This window comes from Marmota flaviventris, chromosome 16, assembly GCF_047511675.1.
Source record: "Marmota flaviventris isolate mMarFla1 chromosome 16, mMarFla1.hap1, whole genome shotgun sequence".
Classification (NCBI taxonomy): domain Eukaryota; kingdom Metazoa; phylum Chordata; class Mammalia; order Rodentia; family Sciuridae; genus Marmota; species Marmota flaviventris.
In genome coordinates this window covers 55,733,529-55,751,870 of record NC_092513.1, presented here as the reverse complement: position 1 = coordinate 55,751,870, position 18,342 = coordinate 55,733,529, and the positions used below count along the sequence as shown (strand labels likewise).

General features: G+C 35.1%; 1 protein-coding gene across 1 annotated transcript in view; it reads left to right on the top strand.

Annotated features, from left to right (window-relative positions):
* L3mbtl4 (L3MBTL histone methyl-lysine binding protein 4) overlaps window positions 1-18,342 on the top strand; it is a 464,449-nt gene that overhangs the window by 187,297 nt on the left and 258,810 nt on the right. Inside the window, exons 6-10 of the mRNA XM_027942948.2 lie at window positions 5,892-5,996; window positions 7,275-7,410; window positions 9,114-9,205; window positions 10,620-10,774; window positions 11,874-11,950. Coding sequence (XP_027798749.2) covers window positions 5,892-5,996; window positions 7,275-7,410; window positions 9,114-9,205; window positions 10,620-10,774; window positions 11,874-11,950 — 565 coding nt within the window. The remainder of the gene's footprint in view (window positions 1-5,891; window positions 5,997-7,274; window positions 7,411-9,113; window positions 9,206-10,619; window positions 10,775-11,873; window positions 11,951-18,342) is intronic.

The window sequence follows — 18,342 nt, the reverse complement described above, 5'->3', positions numbered from 1 at the left end:
GTGCATAACAATACCAGCTTCACAGGGTTTTTATGGTGCTTTAATGTGTTACTATTCATAAAGTTCTTAGAACAGTGTCTGGCTAGAGTAAGTGCTATGTGCATCTTCACTGGGTAAAAGGCATCTCTGCACATGGCCTGATAAAGGACAGCTCTGGCCTTGCAACTGTTCTCCTTCCTTATTCTTCATTTCTATTAGTGAGAAACTTGTATCTCACATTTGTATGTTGTTGGCTATGATAGCAAGTGTTCAGTGGTTCCACAGATAGTTCTGGTTCCTTTTGCATATTCAGATTATAGAAGCCTGGATTCCATTTGTTCTGTCGTATGCTGAGTTAACAAGAATGTCACACTCAGTCCTGGAAGGTCTCTCTCCTTTGGATTTCTCTTCTTTGGATAGAGCTTCATATGCATCTAGCTTTCTCTTTGGTCGTTTTTGTCTCAGGAGGCGACTTTTTCATATTACCTTTTGAAGAACTTCCTTAGTTTGAAGAAGTTAACCAATAACATGTTTAATTTATTTTTCCCTTTGAGTGAAGAAAATCATCATGTTTTGGCAAAAAATTCAGTTCTACGTGGTCAAGCTACTAATATCACAGTTTGCCTACAAAAGACTTCCTGTCAATTTCTTCTTGGACTGTGTGGACCATGTGTTATATGCATGTATGAATATGAATTCCAGTGAATATGAATCCCAACGAATCCCACTATTATGTATGACCGTAATGCACCAATTTAAAAAAAGAATGCGTAAGTGGAAAATGAAAAAAAATAAGACTTCTGGTCTCTTACTCTTCACATGTAAAACGGATGCTCAGTCTTGGAGATGTGCATTGGGACCATTTAAGATGTGGAAGATGTTGAGATAAATCCTTTTGAGCAGGCTGCTGAACTTAGGGCAACGGTCTTTAGTGTTTTAATAAATTTTGTTTTCATCTGCATACAAAATTCCTGTGAATCTCATTCCCTTGAGAGCTGTTGTGTAAGGTTTGGAAATCAGACCATGGTCTTGCCTAGTCCTTTGCATAGCATGCTTAAAACGTGGGCCTCAGTGACTGTGATTTGATTGCATGCCTGATAGCCTCCATTTCTTCCAACACTGAATAAAGATCAGGAAATTGTTGACTGCAGCTCTTGTCTTTGAATAAACCAGAATGCCTGTGGGCATTCAGATTGAATCGTGCACTTAGCACATTAGCTCTCTTCAGTGACACACGTCCAGCCAATGTGCTGATAGTGCTAATGGCCAACCGCCTACCTCAGTCTGAGCTAGCTTACAGAATGATCACTATAAAGCGCAGTCTCTCTGCTTTTGTGGGGTTCTCAGTGTTAAAGTGAAATGTCCAGCATTTCTTGCACACATCTATCCTGTGAGCTTTGCATGCTGAGTATTGGTGACAGCATCCACGTAGCTTAGAAGTGCTGCTGGCATACACACATGTCATGACAATCACTCCTCTACCTGATAGTTCATATGGAGTTGTGCCAGTAGTTCCACTGCTTTCCCTAGGCTTGGCTACACCCTTCCATTGACCTCATGATTAATTTTACAAGCTTTTAAAATAATAACATATAATTTGTTCCTGCTTTTGCTATGAGGTATGGAACCTTGAATAATGCTGCTTCTCCATTGTTAGTGACAAAATAAATCAGTTTCATACTAGAAAATATTATTTTATAACTGTTCTGGGAAAAGAAAAAGGCAAAACAGAATGACTTCTCTTCAGAACCCAAGAGCATATGTCACTACCATGGAACTGTCGTTGAGGACTTCCATAGCCTTGAGCCAGATTTTATTGTGTTTGTTTTGTTGCCAGCTCTGTCCCCTTACATCAAACAGTTGGCAGGCTTTCAAGTCTTCAGGCCTTAGTTATATTCTGCTACTCAACTGGCTGTGTCACCTTGAGAAAGTTCCTTCACCTCTCTGGGCTGGACTTTATTTATTTTTATCAGGTCTATTTTATCAGGCTATTTTATGTGACTAAATTCAATGGATTTTTTGTTTGCTTTAAATGTGTGATTTCAGTTCACTTTTCTTATCATAAAATATGGTTTTATAAGCATAGACATCAATTACGTTAAAAAAATATAAGATTTTTAGAGAGGAAAAATTTTAAAATCTGTCATGTCATGAATAAATCATTGAACAGAAAAGAGACTGATGAAAGGCAGTGATATTTCTCACTAAATGTTGCCTTTCAGATTGTTAAAATGAACATTTTATTTTTTATTTGAAATCCTCTAAGGAATACTGTCTTTTAGTCATCTAGTATTACTTTCAACATTACAGGCAGCTTCCCAGTGTTCAGATGAGAAACCATTCTAAATTCTGACGAGAACAGCGTGGCTCATCTTCCTCTTGGATGTGAATCATTGCCAGTGCCTTGGATTTATCATTCATGTGTGATCAGACCGCAGAGTGTCCTCAACGCTGCTTCCTCCTATTCCCAGTTTTGCATCTTTCAGTTTTGTTAAAACAACAACAAAGTTGTGTCCGTTTCTCTAGTTCTCAACTTTCCTTCCTGCATTATCAATATTCTCCCCCTGCTGTCTGTCCTCCTCCTGTCTGTCCTCCTTCTGCTTTTTCCTCAGCTGTGTGTGTGTGTGTGCTGCTTTAAAGTGAGCTGAGCGATTTCAAGGCAGGGAACAGGAGGGAGGCATACAACACTTGCTAAATACAATCTGCTGGAAAACAGAGGAGATGTGAGAAGCAGGCTGGGAGAGGTAGACACACACATGACATTTATTTTTATAGAAATAAAATATCCCTGAGAAATCATTCATTCTTGCCATTTCATGTTTGGGTTTTATCCTCTTTAAAGTTTTTCCTTAGAAGCTTCCAAAATGATCTGTGAATGTAAGAAAGTTTTCAACAACATTTTACAAGCCAATTCATAAGTACTTTTAAAATGGTTTCATGTTCATATTAAAAAAAAAAAAAAACATACGTGAAAGTGTTGACGACTGAGTGAACCACGGAACCTGCATGTGCTGGAGTACATTGCAGCTGTGAGCAGGAGTGGCCAGTCTCCGTGAGCTGGCCAGGGTGTCTCCAGGAGAAAGAAGTGCAGAATGCTGCAGGGAGAAGATCAGTGTAGTCTGTGGATTTTTGCCTGAGAAAGAAGGGGAAATAAGAAAAACATGCACATAACTTCTTTGCAAAAAAGAGACTCAAGAAGGAAAAGACAGAAGGCAGTGAAGTTGGGTACCTTCAAGAGGTGAGGTGGAGTGGGGTTGTATGAGGTAGGGTTTTAACACTTGGAAGCTATCTGTACATTAAAAAAAATGAAAATATCTTCTGAACTAAAAGCAAATTTAAACAAGTGAACTCAACTGTATTTTAGTTGGATTCCATTACATGACAGCATTAAATGGAGGGAAAACGAATCCAATTGGTTTATATATAGTTTAAACTATATACCTACCCCACTCTTTGATGACATAGGACTGAGGGGAAACAACACACGAATCTTGAACTCTAGGTTTGATTACTGTGGCATGTGAATAAAACAGTTCTGAAACTGTAAGATCCATACTGTAGGATTTAGTAAAGAAGGAAATGGGAGGACCTTGCCAGAGGGAAAGTACAGAATGGATGAAGGAAGGCAGAACACGCATTGTGGGTTTGATTAGAATCACACATATTGGTTTAACCTTAGGGTGTATAAAATAAGTGTATCTATGTGTGTGTATGTATAGGTGCATTTTGCAGGCTACTATATATATAGTGAAGAAATTGGACAATACTGTGTCCCTCAGTATCTCCGAGGGACATCATGTACCTCTGGGTGTGATATTCTGAGAAGCACATGTCACTCATGTAGTATTCTGGCAAAAGGCATATAACCCAAACCTAATTGCGGGAGAGCGTCAGACAAATCCAAAATGTGGAACATTCTAACTGAAAACTCAGAGGAAGGAAAAGACAATATTCTTTAAAAAAAAAAGTCAGTGCTATAAACAACAAAGACATGCTAATGGAAAATATTCCAGACTACGAGAAACTAAAGAGACTTTCTAACTAAATACAGTGTCTAATCCTAGACTGGCTCTGTTTTGCAGACTTGGGGGGGAGGGATGTTGGAAAAATGGACAGAAGTGGATTATGAATGGAATGTTAAATTAAAAGTATTGCTTACAGAAGTTGATAATTGAGTTGTTGTTATATAAGACACATTCTATTCTCCAGGAAAATACACTTCTCTTAGGGAATTGTTTTGAAATTTAGAGGTGAAGGGCTCTCAAATGGTTCACACAAAACTACATTGATATCATCTTTCTATGTCTAGGTAGACATAGGAGATAGAAGGAGTGACAATAAATTATAGAGCAAAGGAGGTAAAATGTAGCAACAGATGAATCTAGGCAAAGCTGTGCATGTGCTTACTGCACTGTATTGTTCTTGCAGATTTTCTTTAAATTTGACATTATTTCCAAATGAAAAGACTCTTAAAAAATAAAATTCTAACCTGAAAATAGACACTCAGATGTTAAATACTATTAAATAGCAAGATAATTAGTGGTTCAAAAGCAGCTCTAGATCTAATACAACTAGATTCTAGTCATCATTTTCCTTTAGTATAAGATTATTTTCAATTAAGAATGAATTGACTGGTAATGCTGAATCTGTTCACAAATGTCTGCTCAAAACAAGTGATAATTCAGGAAGGTTGTTGGAAAGAATACCATATTCATTGTTTTTTAAATGTAAGTATTAAAGAAAACAATGGGAGAAAATTAGAAAGTAATATAAAAAGAATTCATTGACAATAGCAATAAACATTAAAAATTTACCCAGAAATAAATATAACAAAGCATTTTTGAATTCTGTTGAAAATTTGAAGAAAATCCTTGACAAAAAATGATTAGATAACATGGAGAGAGAACAAATTTCTAAGTTAGAAAACTCAATATATAAAGATTGATTCAAATAGAAAGGCTTCACATTAGCAAATAAGACTGTGTAAAATAGACAAATAAGTCAATGAAACAGTATAGAGGGGCCAGAATAGATCCACAAATATATAGAAATTGGGTATCAGAGTTGACTTTGCAGATCATGTCAAGTATGGATGAGTCATAAACCACTTGTTGAATAGTGTATTTTTCTCATGAAAAAAACCAGGCCCCTACCTCACACCATAGAGAAAGCAATTTCAGTTTTACTATAGATTTAAATACTAAGGATGACACTTCAACATTTTGTTTTGAAAACTACTACTGGGTAGCCTGAATCAGGAAGGACTGCATAGATTGCATGTGTAAACTTAACAGGAAATATATTTGACTATATTGAAATTAAAGTCTTTACAGCCAAGTCACTGTACCAGTGAAGAGCCAAGTCACACATTGGAGGTGGGTAATCCATGTAACCAACCAAGGACAGAAGGAAGAACAGGCAACACAAATAAGTGAGAGGTTCACAGAACACAGAGCTTCACAATTCAACTCTTTCAAAGTATATTAAAATGACCAAATCATCTTTGAGAGCCAATTACATGTAAGAGCAGCCTTCCATATTACTGGGCTTCCAACTATAAAGATTTTAAAAATTATATTTTTATTTTTTACACAAATTATAACTTTATATAATTATGGAGAACACAGTATATGATATGATATATTCTATAGTGTGGAATGATTGAATCAAGATAGCTAGCATATCTGTCACCTTAAGTCTATATCATTTATTCCTCCTGTCTAACTACAATTTTGTACTCTTTGAACAGTGCTTCCTTCATCCCCTTACCCTAGTCTCTGGAAAACACCTTTCTACTGTCTTGTTTCTTTGGGTTCCATTGTTTTAGAGTCCACATGTAAATGACACCAAATATTTTATACAAAGTTATGAAGAAATATCAATGGCTAATGTTGTATCATGAAATTCCGTAGGATCAATCCTTTCCGGAGCACGAAAATGGTTTTCAGGTTGGCATGAGATTAGAAGGCATTGATCCCCGACATCCATCTGTATTCTGTGTGCTTTCTGTAGCTGAGGTGAGAGATATGGTTATTGTTTTGGGCTAACCATATGGTAACAGGATTTTCTAGAGAATAACAAATTTGTATACTTTTGATCATTAACAAGTTCTAGAACATTGTGGATTTATTTTAGTCTGTGATGGGTGAAAATGTTTCTTAATGAATCCTTTTCCTTCTGTGAAGATTAAGTTTCCAGTAAGTTTCATCATTTATTCTTGACTTAATTGGTTAGTGGTTTTCACCTAAGATTGATAACAATTCATGAATCATCACACAATTTTTTTATTAACAGAAATGTAATTATTCACATTTTAGTTGAACTAATGAGAAATGTATATGAATAATATTATTCCTGTTATATGTTTATACAAATGCATGTATTTTATGGAAATTATGTAAAGTGAAGAGCCAGTAATGAAAGTAAATGGTTTGTAAAATGTAATATTTACTAAACATATCATCAAATCAATAAGAGATGTCTCTATTTCTAATAGCATTCAATGAAGAAGCCACATTCATTTGCTCCACTTGATTGATTGTAGCTATTAAACTTGCACAGCATGTTTAGAGGCTGTATCTGTTTTAATGTTCTCTTTACTGAGTATGCTGTATGCATATAGTAGAGCGAAGGCCGTCCCCATTTTGTTTTGCTCTGTACTGCAGTCTACACTGTCTTGGGACATGAATCCAAGCCAACAGCGAGAGATAGGGATTCTGAAAGAAATATTGGACAGATGTTGAATTAATAAATAAACTACTCAATTAAAATACTTAAATTGTGGATCCTTTTTTCCACCTAAACTATTGTTTTTAATTTATTGGTTCTTTTTAGTTATACATGACAGTAGAATCCATTTTGACATAATTATAAAGCATGGAATATATATTGTTCTAATTCAGTGCTAGTACCTTTCCTTCCCCTCCTTTACCCCCGCACCCTGTTCCCTTCCCTGTACTCATCTTTCTGCCATTTACCCATAGTTATTATTTTTAATTTTTTGTGAATGTATACAATGGTAACACTCACATGTATATTCATATACGTACATAGGCAAGTAAAAAAAGGCTGTGTTTTGCAGAAGGCTTTAGGTTCTTGAAGGACAATACCTACTTTATATCACAGTTTTAATCAGATGTCATGTATAAATTTGTTCTCTAATGAAAAAATTCGGCTGGAAGCATCAGCTCTTAAATATTGTTAGCATTCACAAAGTATTTGAATATTTTGATAATTTTGTGTCCATTTTAAATGTATGACACTTAATGAACAATTGCAAACTTTCCTTGCTGCAGGTGTGTGGTTACCGGCTAAGACTTCATTTTGATGGGTATTTAAGCTGCTATGATTTCTGGACCAATGCTGGTTCCCCCGACATTCATCCAGTAGGGTGGTGTGAAAAGACCAAGCATGAATTGCACATCCCTAAGGGTAAGCCAGGATGCATTTGCCAATCAAAAAGAGAGTCACTTGATATTTCAGTTTTATTTTTAATAAAATTTTATGAAATACTATCAAGAGAACCTGGTGTGAAAATTTGATCCCCAAAGAGCACTAAGACCTCAGTAACACCCTCTTTAAAAAGAAGTATCTTCGAAAGAAAATTGTTCATGACTTTTAGGTCAATTATTCTGATAAGGCACATGGGGTAGAAATAAAATATTATGGGAGATCTTATGGTACATAAGTTTATTAGACCTTGAGCAACTAATGTCTAAATCATGGTTGAAATGAAACTTCCCACTATATCAATGGCACTGCAGGGTGAAGAAATTTGAATCACTGTCAATTGTTGCAAACCCCCAAATCATGGAAAACATGGAGCAATGAAAAAAAGTTCAGTTCAAGTTTTCTTGTGATGGTAAAATCTCAGCTTTGTCTTTTGTTACCTACTAGAGGAACCCTAGCCAGCGGTTTGTGCAAGTGAGTAGAGGGTGCGGTCAGTGAGAAGCCCATGGGCCAGTTTCTTTGCATGGCCAACTTTGGCATACAGTCTCCTGCTTGCATGTTAGACTATGAAATGACTATGGCAACTTCTGGGATAGGTATATATATGTTTTATTCTTGGTAATCAACTCGAGAGTGTCCCTTGGGCTCTGCCTTGGGACCTATGAAAAGTCCGTTGAAATTGCTGAGTTTTAAGAACTGGTGACAGGTAACAGGCTCATTCATCCCATAGATTTTATGGAGTCCTTACTATATGCACATACTGGGGCTGGAACAATGAGTAAAAACCTCTGTCTCCGTGGACTTTCATTTCAGAGGAGGGGAAGGATTGATACCAGCCGTAAGAAGGCTCTTTTAGATAGTGTGGTGAAGACAAGCCTGTCTTGGGGGTCCCATAGATGCCTAAACAAAATGGGAGAGAAAGCAACAGGGTTCCTGAGGAAGAGCATCAAGCAGGGAAAGTACAGAGCAGATGCCCTGGGGTGGAGTGGACTTGGTTAGGATGAGGAATCTCAGGGAGACAAGTGGAGAAGCAAGTCAGAAAGGTAGGAGGTAGAGACGCCTTAGCCTTGAAGACTGTTTAGGAGTTCAATTTGTATTTTCAGTATGATGGTCTCTTGGAAAATACTGAGCCTGCATTGTTTCTGCAGTGCTGTTTGAGCCAACTTAGGGCATATGAATGGAAGACAAGGCATTTCTAGTGGGAACATTGTACAGATAGGGTACAGAAAGTTAGACTTGTCAAAAATGGTCTTTGGATTGTGAAGGTTTTCGTAATTTCCCTCAAGTGTCGGCTTCTTGGATCACAGCATCATTGGGATCCCTTATGGTCTTTGTGACATGGCTTCCTCAGGGGTGGGGACAACACTGGTACTCTTATCTTTTTACCCATTCTGGAAACCTTAATGGGAGGTGAGATCCCCATCAAGCTCCCAGGGTCCTAGTGCCATAGCTTAGTGAACACTAAACATTTGTAGGGAATGGTGTGCACGATGGGAGACCACAATCAACTGTTTTGAATTTAAGACATTAAAAACATTAAGACAATTTGGAAATTTAAATGTAAACCATTGTGATCTGCTAATAGCATGGAATTTGTGACAGAAGACTGAATGGTAATAAAGTATTTAAAATACTTGTGGTTACCTCTTGTGGATATTTTTGAGCAAATTGTACTTTTTATCTAGGTTATAGAAAAGATAAATTTGTTTGGATGGATTACTTGAAGGCCTGCAAATTGCAAAATGCTCCTAAGAAATTATTCAGGAACAGAAGTTCTGTAAGTATTTATTTCCTCAGTTTATGTTAGAATTTCCCTTGAGCTTACATTTATTAAAATTTGCTCTATATTCTGTTATATTTTAATCCTTTAAGAAATTATCGAAACTCAACTTCCTGAAACTTTTCTCCCTTAATTTGTCTCCCTTTTTCTATGGGCATCTATTTTATTTTCTCTTTTAAAAGTACAATTAAAGACTTCAGTTAGCTGTGTAAAAAGTATTTAACAACGGCTAAAAGTAAAATGCCTTTCATAATTTTTTTTCCTTTTTACTTACAATGAGTTAATCTTTTTAAAGTTAGTTTTGGTATTTTGAAACAAGTAGGTACTTCAGGCAGACTTTGGATGTACCCAGCTTAGTTAAGTGTGAATAAAACAAGGGTCCATCTCATGCAGACTCACGGTACTGTGAGCATCTGAGTAAAGAACACTCCCTCTGCCAGGGTGGTACACAAGCCTGAGTCACCTGCAGATGATGTCTCTTTGCAGGTCTCCTTCTTGACTTTCTGAGATTTTCTTTATTGATCTTAGAATTAATGTTACATGATTGTTGTATGTGTTTCATATAATTGTATAAATGAAAGGGCGTTATTGAAATGTGAAATTTCTTTAAAAGTAGAATGGGCTAAAGAAAAATAAAAATTGGGGTTTAAATAGTATAGAAGTAGAGAAGAAACCCTCATTTTGTCCCCAGATATTGGGTAAATACTCCCAAATCTCAGAACTAGCTAATTGTCACAATTCAAAGACTGGGGTTTTGTAACAGTTATTTTATTATAAATCATAATCTATAGCACGTTTATATGAACAAACATGTGTATATATATATATATATATATATATATATATATATATATATATATACAGGTACTTAAAAAAAGCATTCATACTTTTAATTGTATTTTTTATATGTGACGTAGTGTATATATACTTAACTATTGAGAAAGCCACTACTTACAGTTAGAGTAATCAATTTAATGATATCTTGATGCTAAAAAGGATGTCTTTATCGCTTTTTCAAATAGCAATATTTGAATACTATTCAAAAGCCTATGGGGAGCAGAAAACCTCATTTGATAGGACTGTATTCAGCAAACAGTATATCTTTAAATGGATACAAATTACACTAAGAACTGAAGAGGGAAAAATGAAGTTGATAAGGGAAAGAAAAACTCCCTGCTCATCCAAAGAGAAGAGCCCAGAGGATCTAGTTTCCGTGGTCTTGATTAGGAATGTGAGCTGCATGACAGTTGCTGGGTGTTTCCTGGCATTTGCTGGTTTCTTTCCAGAGGGTGAGTGTTGATGCCCTCTAGGCTTTGCTGATGCTAAACATTGTAGAAGTTTCACCTTGGCTCAGTCCTGCTTGGTGTCTTTGTTTCTTTTCGTGCCTCTTCCCCTGCTGGTGCTATGTTAGAATGGACCAGTGCCTAAGGAGTTTCAGGTGGGAATGAAGCTGGAGGCCGTGGACAGGAAGAACCCTTCTCTGGTGTGCGTGGCTACCATAGCAGATATTGTGGATGACCGCTTACGAGTACATTTTGACAACTGGGATGACAGCTACGATTACTGGTGAGACACCATTGTTTGTTTTTTTCTCTTTTCCCCAGCATGTTCTTGTGTTTGGTTAAGAATTTATTTTTATTCTAGTCCTATCACTTTTCTTGCTGTTCAGGTAGTAATAAACATCAGGAAATTCAGTGGTGACTTTTCACAGCCTTCTCTGATATGAATTTTGTTGAAATAAGGAACCTAAGAAACTATTTCCACATCTATAAGAAGTTGTCTAATGAGGCCTTACCAGAGCAGTTAAGGGAACTTCACTGTATGTTTGTCTAGTTTGCAAGGAAAACAATTTTGTGAAGAGCAATTTAAGAACTTGTAGTGTTTTTTTTTTCTTTGTTTGTTTGTTGTTTTTGTGTGTGTGTGTGTGTGTGTGTTTTTCTGAAAGATGTTGCATTCAACCCATCATATTTTTAAAAGAAAGATTCAGGGAGCACAGGATTATTTGAAAGCCTTTGGGGAACAGAGAAAATGTGTGCTATGAAGCCATTAAACTAACATTGCATGAGTTAAAAGGGTTTTCTGGATAAAAACCTGAAATACAGAGGAGGTCACAGTGAAAATACTTTTTTGTAGCATTTCCTCTTAGTGTTTCCTGAGTAATGGACAAGTCCCTACAAGGGGCCATTGTTCTTAATTTGCATGAAGGGAGTCTTGTTTTTCCTTTTGAACCAAGAAGTAAAGCATAGAATAATTGTTGTATGTGTCTTTGGTGGAATGTTCTGGGTTCTTTGAAAGGAGGAAGAGGAAAAATGTAGTTATCTAGAATCTGGACTGTCCTATTACCATTTAGACTGTCCTATTAATATTTTCCATTACTGTAAGTAAAACTGGTAGAAAAGGTATAGTGTTTGCTCTCTGAGGATATCACTAACACTTCAGGTCTTTCCCCCTTTATTTTATGCTATGAAGTTTCAAGAAGGTTATGCAAAAGAGAAGTTTAGTCACTCAGCTTACAAATATGGTACTAAAAATTACTTATCTTTCCCTTTAGCTATGAAGTACTGTTTTCTGTGATATCTCTTAATATCTAGAATAGCAATTACTCTTGGATTCTTTCTCTGGGATTGAGTAATATGGGATCTAACACAGGATCCTGTTTTTGCAGGTGTGATGTTAATAGTCCTTATGTCCAGCCAGTTGGTTGGTGTCAGGAGAATGGAAGAACTTTGATAGCGCCCCAAGGTGAGCAGACTGGGTTTTCTTTGAAGTTATCTCTGTATGAGTGGCTATCCACATTTTAATTTTTGTGCATGTAAATCACATTTCAATGCAAAGTATATGATAAAAATGCTGAGCAAGATTTTTTCAATCACCAAGGATCTGAACTGTGGATGTGCTTGCTTCCCATAGTGAAAAAGGACTTTTTGTAAAGATGTATTAGACAACCATTAAAAGAAGTTAAGAGTTTTTATCTCATTAAATGAATACCATTGCTGAGGATTGACATTTAAAACTGGCTATTTACATGTACATAATTTATCTTATAACAATTAATTTTTGAGTCATAAGATTATTAAATACACTTAACTTTGGCATTAAATATAGAAATGCAGAAATCTGAGAATTGAGAATTAACTTAATGAGTTTCCACACTTGCCAGACTTCTGACTTAATGGTTAGCCAAGCATTTAAGTAAAGACTCTTAATAGATATTTTTACTCCATTATAGAAATATTTAGAGATTTTCTTTATCAAGCTTCTTTGTTTTTACATTTAAAAATGAGTGAAGGCTAGGGATGTAGCCCAGCAGCACAGATCATGCAAGGAGCCCTGGATTTGATTCCCAGCACCTTCCTCCCCTCCAAAAAATTTAGATGTAAGTGGCTATGTAAACTTGGCATCTTAAAAACAGATGACCAAGGAGAAATATGTTTTCTTTCAGTACATAATATACAGGAAGAAATGTAGAGTAAGGAACATGCCATCTGGAGTGGAGAACTGTTTATTTTTTAATTTGAATGATTCTGGAGCTTTGCTATTAATCTTTTTTCCCTTAAGTGTAGAAAAGTATTAGAATTCTTAAATTTGGTGACCAGAAATTAAATAATTAAAAACAAAAATCGAGTCAAATAAAGCAAAACAAAAATTTTCAACTATTCACAGATACCCATTTGGTCTAGAAAGGTTTTTATGAAATATGTAACATCTCAAATTCTGATTTTGACATACAGATTTAGAGTCTTTTCCCTATATTTCTATAAAAAGGGCTAAAGCTCACTAGCATTCTTTAAGATGAAGTCCGATATCTGTCACTTCATCCTGAAGCTGAGGTTAGATGTCCATCAGTTGGTGTGTGTGGAGATAAGAGACTGCATTCCTTGCATCTTCCTCTAGTGAGTCTAGAAACGTTCTTTGAAGCATGTTAAAAAATAAGTGTTCAGCGTTCTCCTGTAATTCATAAGATTGGGGTGTCTCTGAGAGACGTATTCCAGGGTCACCAAAGATTACTTTTTTCCCATTAGTTTTTTCCCTTATTTCAATAAGAGAAAGTTGATCATAAGTGTATGAGTTCAGAGGCTGGGGATGTGGCTCAAGCGGTAACACGCTAGCCTGGTGTGCACGGGGCACTGGGTTCGATCCTCAGCACCACACACAAATAAAATAAAGATGTTGTGTTCACTGAAAACTAAAAAAAAAAAAAAAAAAGAAAAAGAAAATTTCTCTCTCTCTCTAAAAAAAAAAAGTGTATGAGTTCATTTCTGGACTCTTCAGTTTTATTCCATTGGTCTGTATGTCTATTCTTATAACACTAATACCCTACTACCTTGATGACCATAGCTTTATTAGTAAATTTCAGAATTGAAAAGTGTGAGGCCTCCAGCACTTTATTTTTCAAGATTAGTTTTTACTCTTCTGGGACTCCTGCATTTTCATATTCATTTTAGAATTAACTTTTCAATTTCCACCATAAAGCTAGCTGGGATTTTGATAGAGATTGCACAAAATTTGTAGACCAATTTGGGGAATATTGGCATTTTCACAATGTTAAGTTTTCTATCCCATGATTTTCCACTGTTTAGGCCTTCTTCAACTTTCTTCTGATGATATTTGTAGTTTTCAGTCTACAAGTCTTTCACTTTTTTATTACATTTGTTACTAAGTATTTTATTCATTTTCAAATTGAGGTAAAATTCATATTGCTAAGTTAACCATTTTAACAACAGTACAACCCTGGGAACGATGCTTATAATAACAGTGACCCTTTGGGAGAGACTCAGAGCACACCCAACCATGGCATTTTCTGAGACACAGTAGTTTTTAATTGGAGCATTTTAGCTTATGTATTTTTTCTTTTGTTTTTGGTGTTAAATCTAAGAATCAGTTGCCAAATTTGAAGTCATGAGAATTTACCTGTGTTTTTTTCCTATGGAATTTGTGGATTTTTGTTCTTAAATTTAAGCCATTGATTCATTTTTTTATTTAATTTTTATATATGAAATAAGGTAGGGGTTCAAATTAATTATTTTGCATCTGGTTCCCGGTTTTACCAGCAACATTTCTTGAAGAGACTATTCTTTCCCATTGAGTGATCTTAGCACCATTTCTGAAAATAAATTTTCCATAGATATTTAGGTCCACTTCTGGACTCTAGTTCTGTTTTCATTGGTCTTTTTGCCTGTAATATGCCAGTACCATTCTGTTTTGATTACTGTAGTTTTGTTGTCAATTTAGAAACCAGGAAGTGTGAGTTCTCCAGCTTTGTTCTTTTTCATGACTATTTTGTCTATTGAGACCCTTTGAAGTTTGATAGTAATTTGTGGACTGACTTTCCACTTCTGAAGAAATGATTATTGGATAAGTGATTATTGATAAGTGTTGTGCTGGATCTGTAGATTGCTTTGGGGAATATTGCCATCTTATCAATATTAAGTTTTCTAGTTTATAAACACAGGATGTCTACTTGAATTACTTGCTGCAATGTTTCTAGTTTTCAGTTTATAAGGTATTCACCTATTTGATTAAATTTATTCATAGATACTGTTATAAATGGAATAGTTTTCTTAATTTCCTTTTGGTATAGAGAATCACATATGATTTTGTGTGTTGTTATTTTATCCTGCAACTTTACTGAATTAATTTATTAGTTCTAGCTAGTGGTTTTCTTTGTGCATCGACTCTAGAATTTCCTATGTGGAATCATAGCATCTGCCAAAAAAGATAGTTTTACTTCTTCATTTCCAATTTGTATGCCTGTCATTTTTTTTCCTTGCCTAATTGCTGTATCCAGGGCTTCAAGTACAAAGCTGAACAGCATTGGCAAAAGTGGGCTTCATTGTTTTTTCCTTAGGGAGAAGCATTTAGGTTTCCTACCCTTGAATATGATGTTAGCTGTAGGTTTTAATAACTTACTCTGTTATGCAAAGGAAGTTTTCTTTTATTACTAGATTCTGGAGTCTTTTTATCATGAAATGATGTTGAATTTTTTTCTCAGGGTCTTATTTGCATCTATGGAGAAGATGATGTCATTTCCTGCCTTTTCTCTATGAATTTAATTATTACATTGATCACTTTCTTATGTTGAACACCCTTTATTTCTGGAAAATAGTTATTTAGTCATGGTGCACAATTCTCTTAATGTGTTGTTGGAATCAGTTTGCTAGTGTTTTGTTGAAGATTTCTGTACGGACATTGACCCATAGTTTTCTTGTCATATCAGTTGGTCTATTCTTTTTATGCTATTGTAAGTGGAATTGTTTTCTTAAGTTTTATTTTTGGATCATTTCATATTTACAGAGATTCAATTTCTAAGTATTTATCTTAAAAATCCTGTAGCTTTGATGAATGCATTTATTAGATCTAGTAGGTTTTTTGGGGGTGGGGTTGGGAGTGGGAGGATTCCTTAGGACTTTCTATATACAAAAATATATTATCTGCAAATAAAGATACTTTTACTTTTTCCTTTCTATGATTAATGCCTTTTCTTTTTTGCTTAACTCTTGTGCATATGCATACCCTTCAATATACAACCGACTAGTAGTGGTAATGTGAGTCATCTCTCTCTCTCTCTCTCTTTTTTTTTTTTAATTGTTCCTTGTTTTGGAGTAAAGCTTTCAATCTTTCACCATTAACTGTGGCATTTGCTGTGTTTTTTTTTATGTTCTTTATCAGACTGAGGAAGTTCCCTTCTATTCCTAGTTTGTTAAGCATTTACTTTAAAGGGGTCTTTATTCTATTAATTTGGTATAATTATATTGATTGATTGTCAAATGCTGAACCAATCTTGTATTCCTGGAATAAATCCTACACGTGTATAGTGTGTGTATGAGTATGTGTACATGTGTTACCACAATTTGTTTGTTAGTAGTTTTTGAGCTTTTTTGAGTGTAAAGTCATAATCTCATCCATTCTTTTAAAATATTTTTATGTGTAGCCTGGGAAAGTGGCACATGCCTGTAATTCCAGCTACTTGGAGACTGAGGCAGGAGGTTTGCAAGTTTTAGACTAACCTCAGTAACTTTAGGAGGCTCTAAGCAACTTAGCAAGACCCTGTCTCAAAATTTAAATAAAAAGCTTGGGGATGTGCCTCAGTGGTTAAGCACCCCTGTGTTCAATCTCAATAATAATAATAATAATAATAATAATAATAATAATAATAATATTTTTATTCCTAGTACAGAAGACTTTTCTGAAGGCTAAGGAAAAATAGGAAGAGCAATAAGTACAAAACTTTAGTGTTTAACATATTCATCCACAGTATGCATGATTACTTGTCTGTAAGAAAGACTCAGTAGTGTCATAAAAAGTTTGTTTGCATGATATTGTGCAAGGATGACCCTTCAAGGTGGTCTTCATGAGCCACAGGACACTTCTTATTTGCTATAATGATATTTAAAATGAAAATTCAAGCAGATAGTTTAATCAATGTATGATCAAGTTAGTGGAGTATAATGAAATTACATACAAAAGTACTATGAGCAAAAATTTGTTGAAGACAAAAGTTAACTAAAGTTTAGGAACCCAACTGCACCAAAGGTGTTAAACTCTACTAACTGCATAAAATAGGAAAAGTTTGGAGCCGTGGAGAGTAGAGGGGATGGAGAACCAGTGTCATCTTCAGATATTCTCTCCCATAAGACAAGGCTGAAGCTAGGACTGCTTGTGTCTGTGTGTTTGTGTGTAACACACATGTGTGCACTGCCATGCATACACACCAACACACAGGCTGAGTATTTCTTATCTGATGTGGTTTGGACCTGAAGTGTTTTGGATTTGGGATTTTTCAAAATTTTGAAATATTTGCATATACATGAGACATTTTGGCGATGGAACCCAAATCTGAATGCAGTATTTATTTATGTTTCATATATATTTTAAAAACATAAACTTTAGGTGATTTTATATAATAATTTTAGTGTGCCTACATTTTTAGTGCAATCTGTAATGAGATTGGCTGTGGAATTTTCCTCTTGTGGCATGTGTCAGTGCCTCAAAATTGTGGATTTTTGGATTAGGTTCTCTCTCTCTCTCATCTGTGTGTGTATGTATTTAGTGACTGAATATAGTAAAATATAAAAAAAAATTCAACCTTGTACACTTAAATAATTGTTTCTGTAGTACTTGGGCTCCAAAATTTGCTGGCTGCATTTATTTTACTTAAAATGACTTTATATTTTGAATATCATATATGTCCATGGAGTTTTACATTAAATATTATTTTATGGTTTCAATTACATTGTGAGAAAAATGTGTTTGCTATATTTGTCATTGTGTGTGGGGGTGTGTGCATGTGTGTAAAATTGCACTTCGGAGAGCAGTTAAAGCACTTGAAAGTAAAACAGCATGTGCTGATATGTATAGTCATCCCTAGCATATAGGCAGATTCTCATAGATTCCAGATAAAAGACCTTCCTTCAGAGAGAGGAAAGAGACAGGGTGACAGAGATGGAGAAGGATGTCACTTTTTATAACATGTAAAGATGCTTTTCAGTGATATATATTTAATTCTAAATGTTAGATATTCTATTGATTATCTTTTTATGTTTTGATTAGTGCATTATAGTCACACAACTATTCATTTGGATGTAATCATATATACATATAACATAGTTTGCTTATTCTCAATCCCCAGTACCCCCTCTTTCCCTTCCCTCCTTTCTCTCTCCTGGATTCCCTTCCTTTACGCATCTTTCTTCTATTTATTTATTATCTTTTTAATTGTTGCATGAAATTGACCAACTTATGTTCTATGTATGTATGAATGCATACCAATGAACTTCACTATTATATATCTATATTTATTACCTTTCTAGAGAACTTTTAAAAATATAGAAGTAGAAGTTCTCCTGTTTCTCCAGAATTTTAGTTGAAATCATAAAAAGATGTTAGATGGACATACAGAAAACTCTAATAAAACAAATCTTAGCATTTGAAGAAGAAAAGCTTCTCTCTAAAAGAAATCTCTGTTCAGAGATCTTGGTCTTCCTTCTGTGAGGGGCAGGAATCACCTCCTTACATGAATGGGTACATCTGATCCTTCTGTTGAAGTAAAACCACTGAGGAGCCTAGTCTTATTACAACATAGAGCCAATTCTATACAGAAAACTTAAATCTACCCACTAAGGAGTAATAACTAG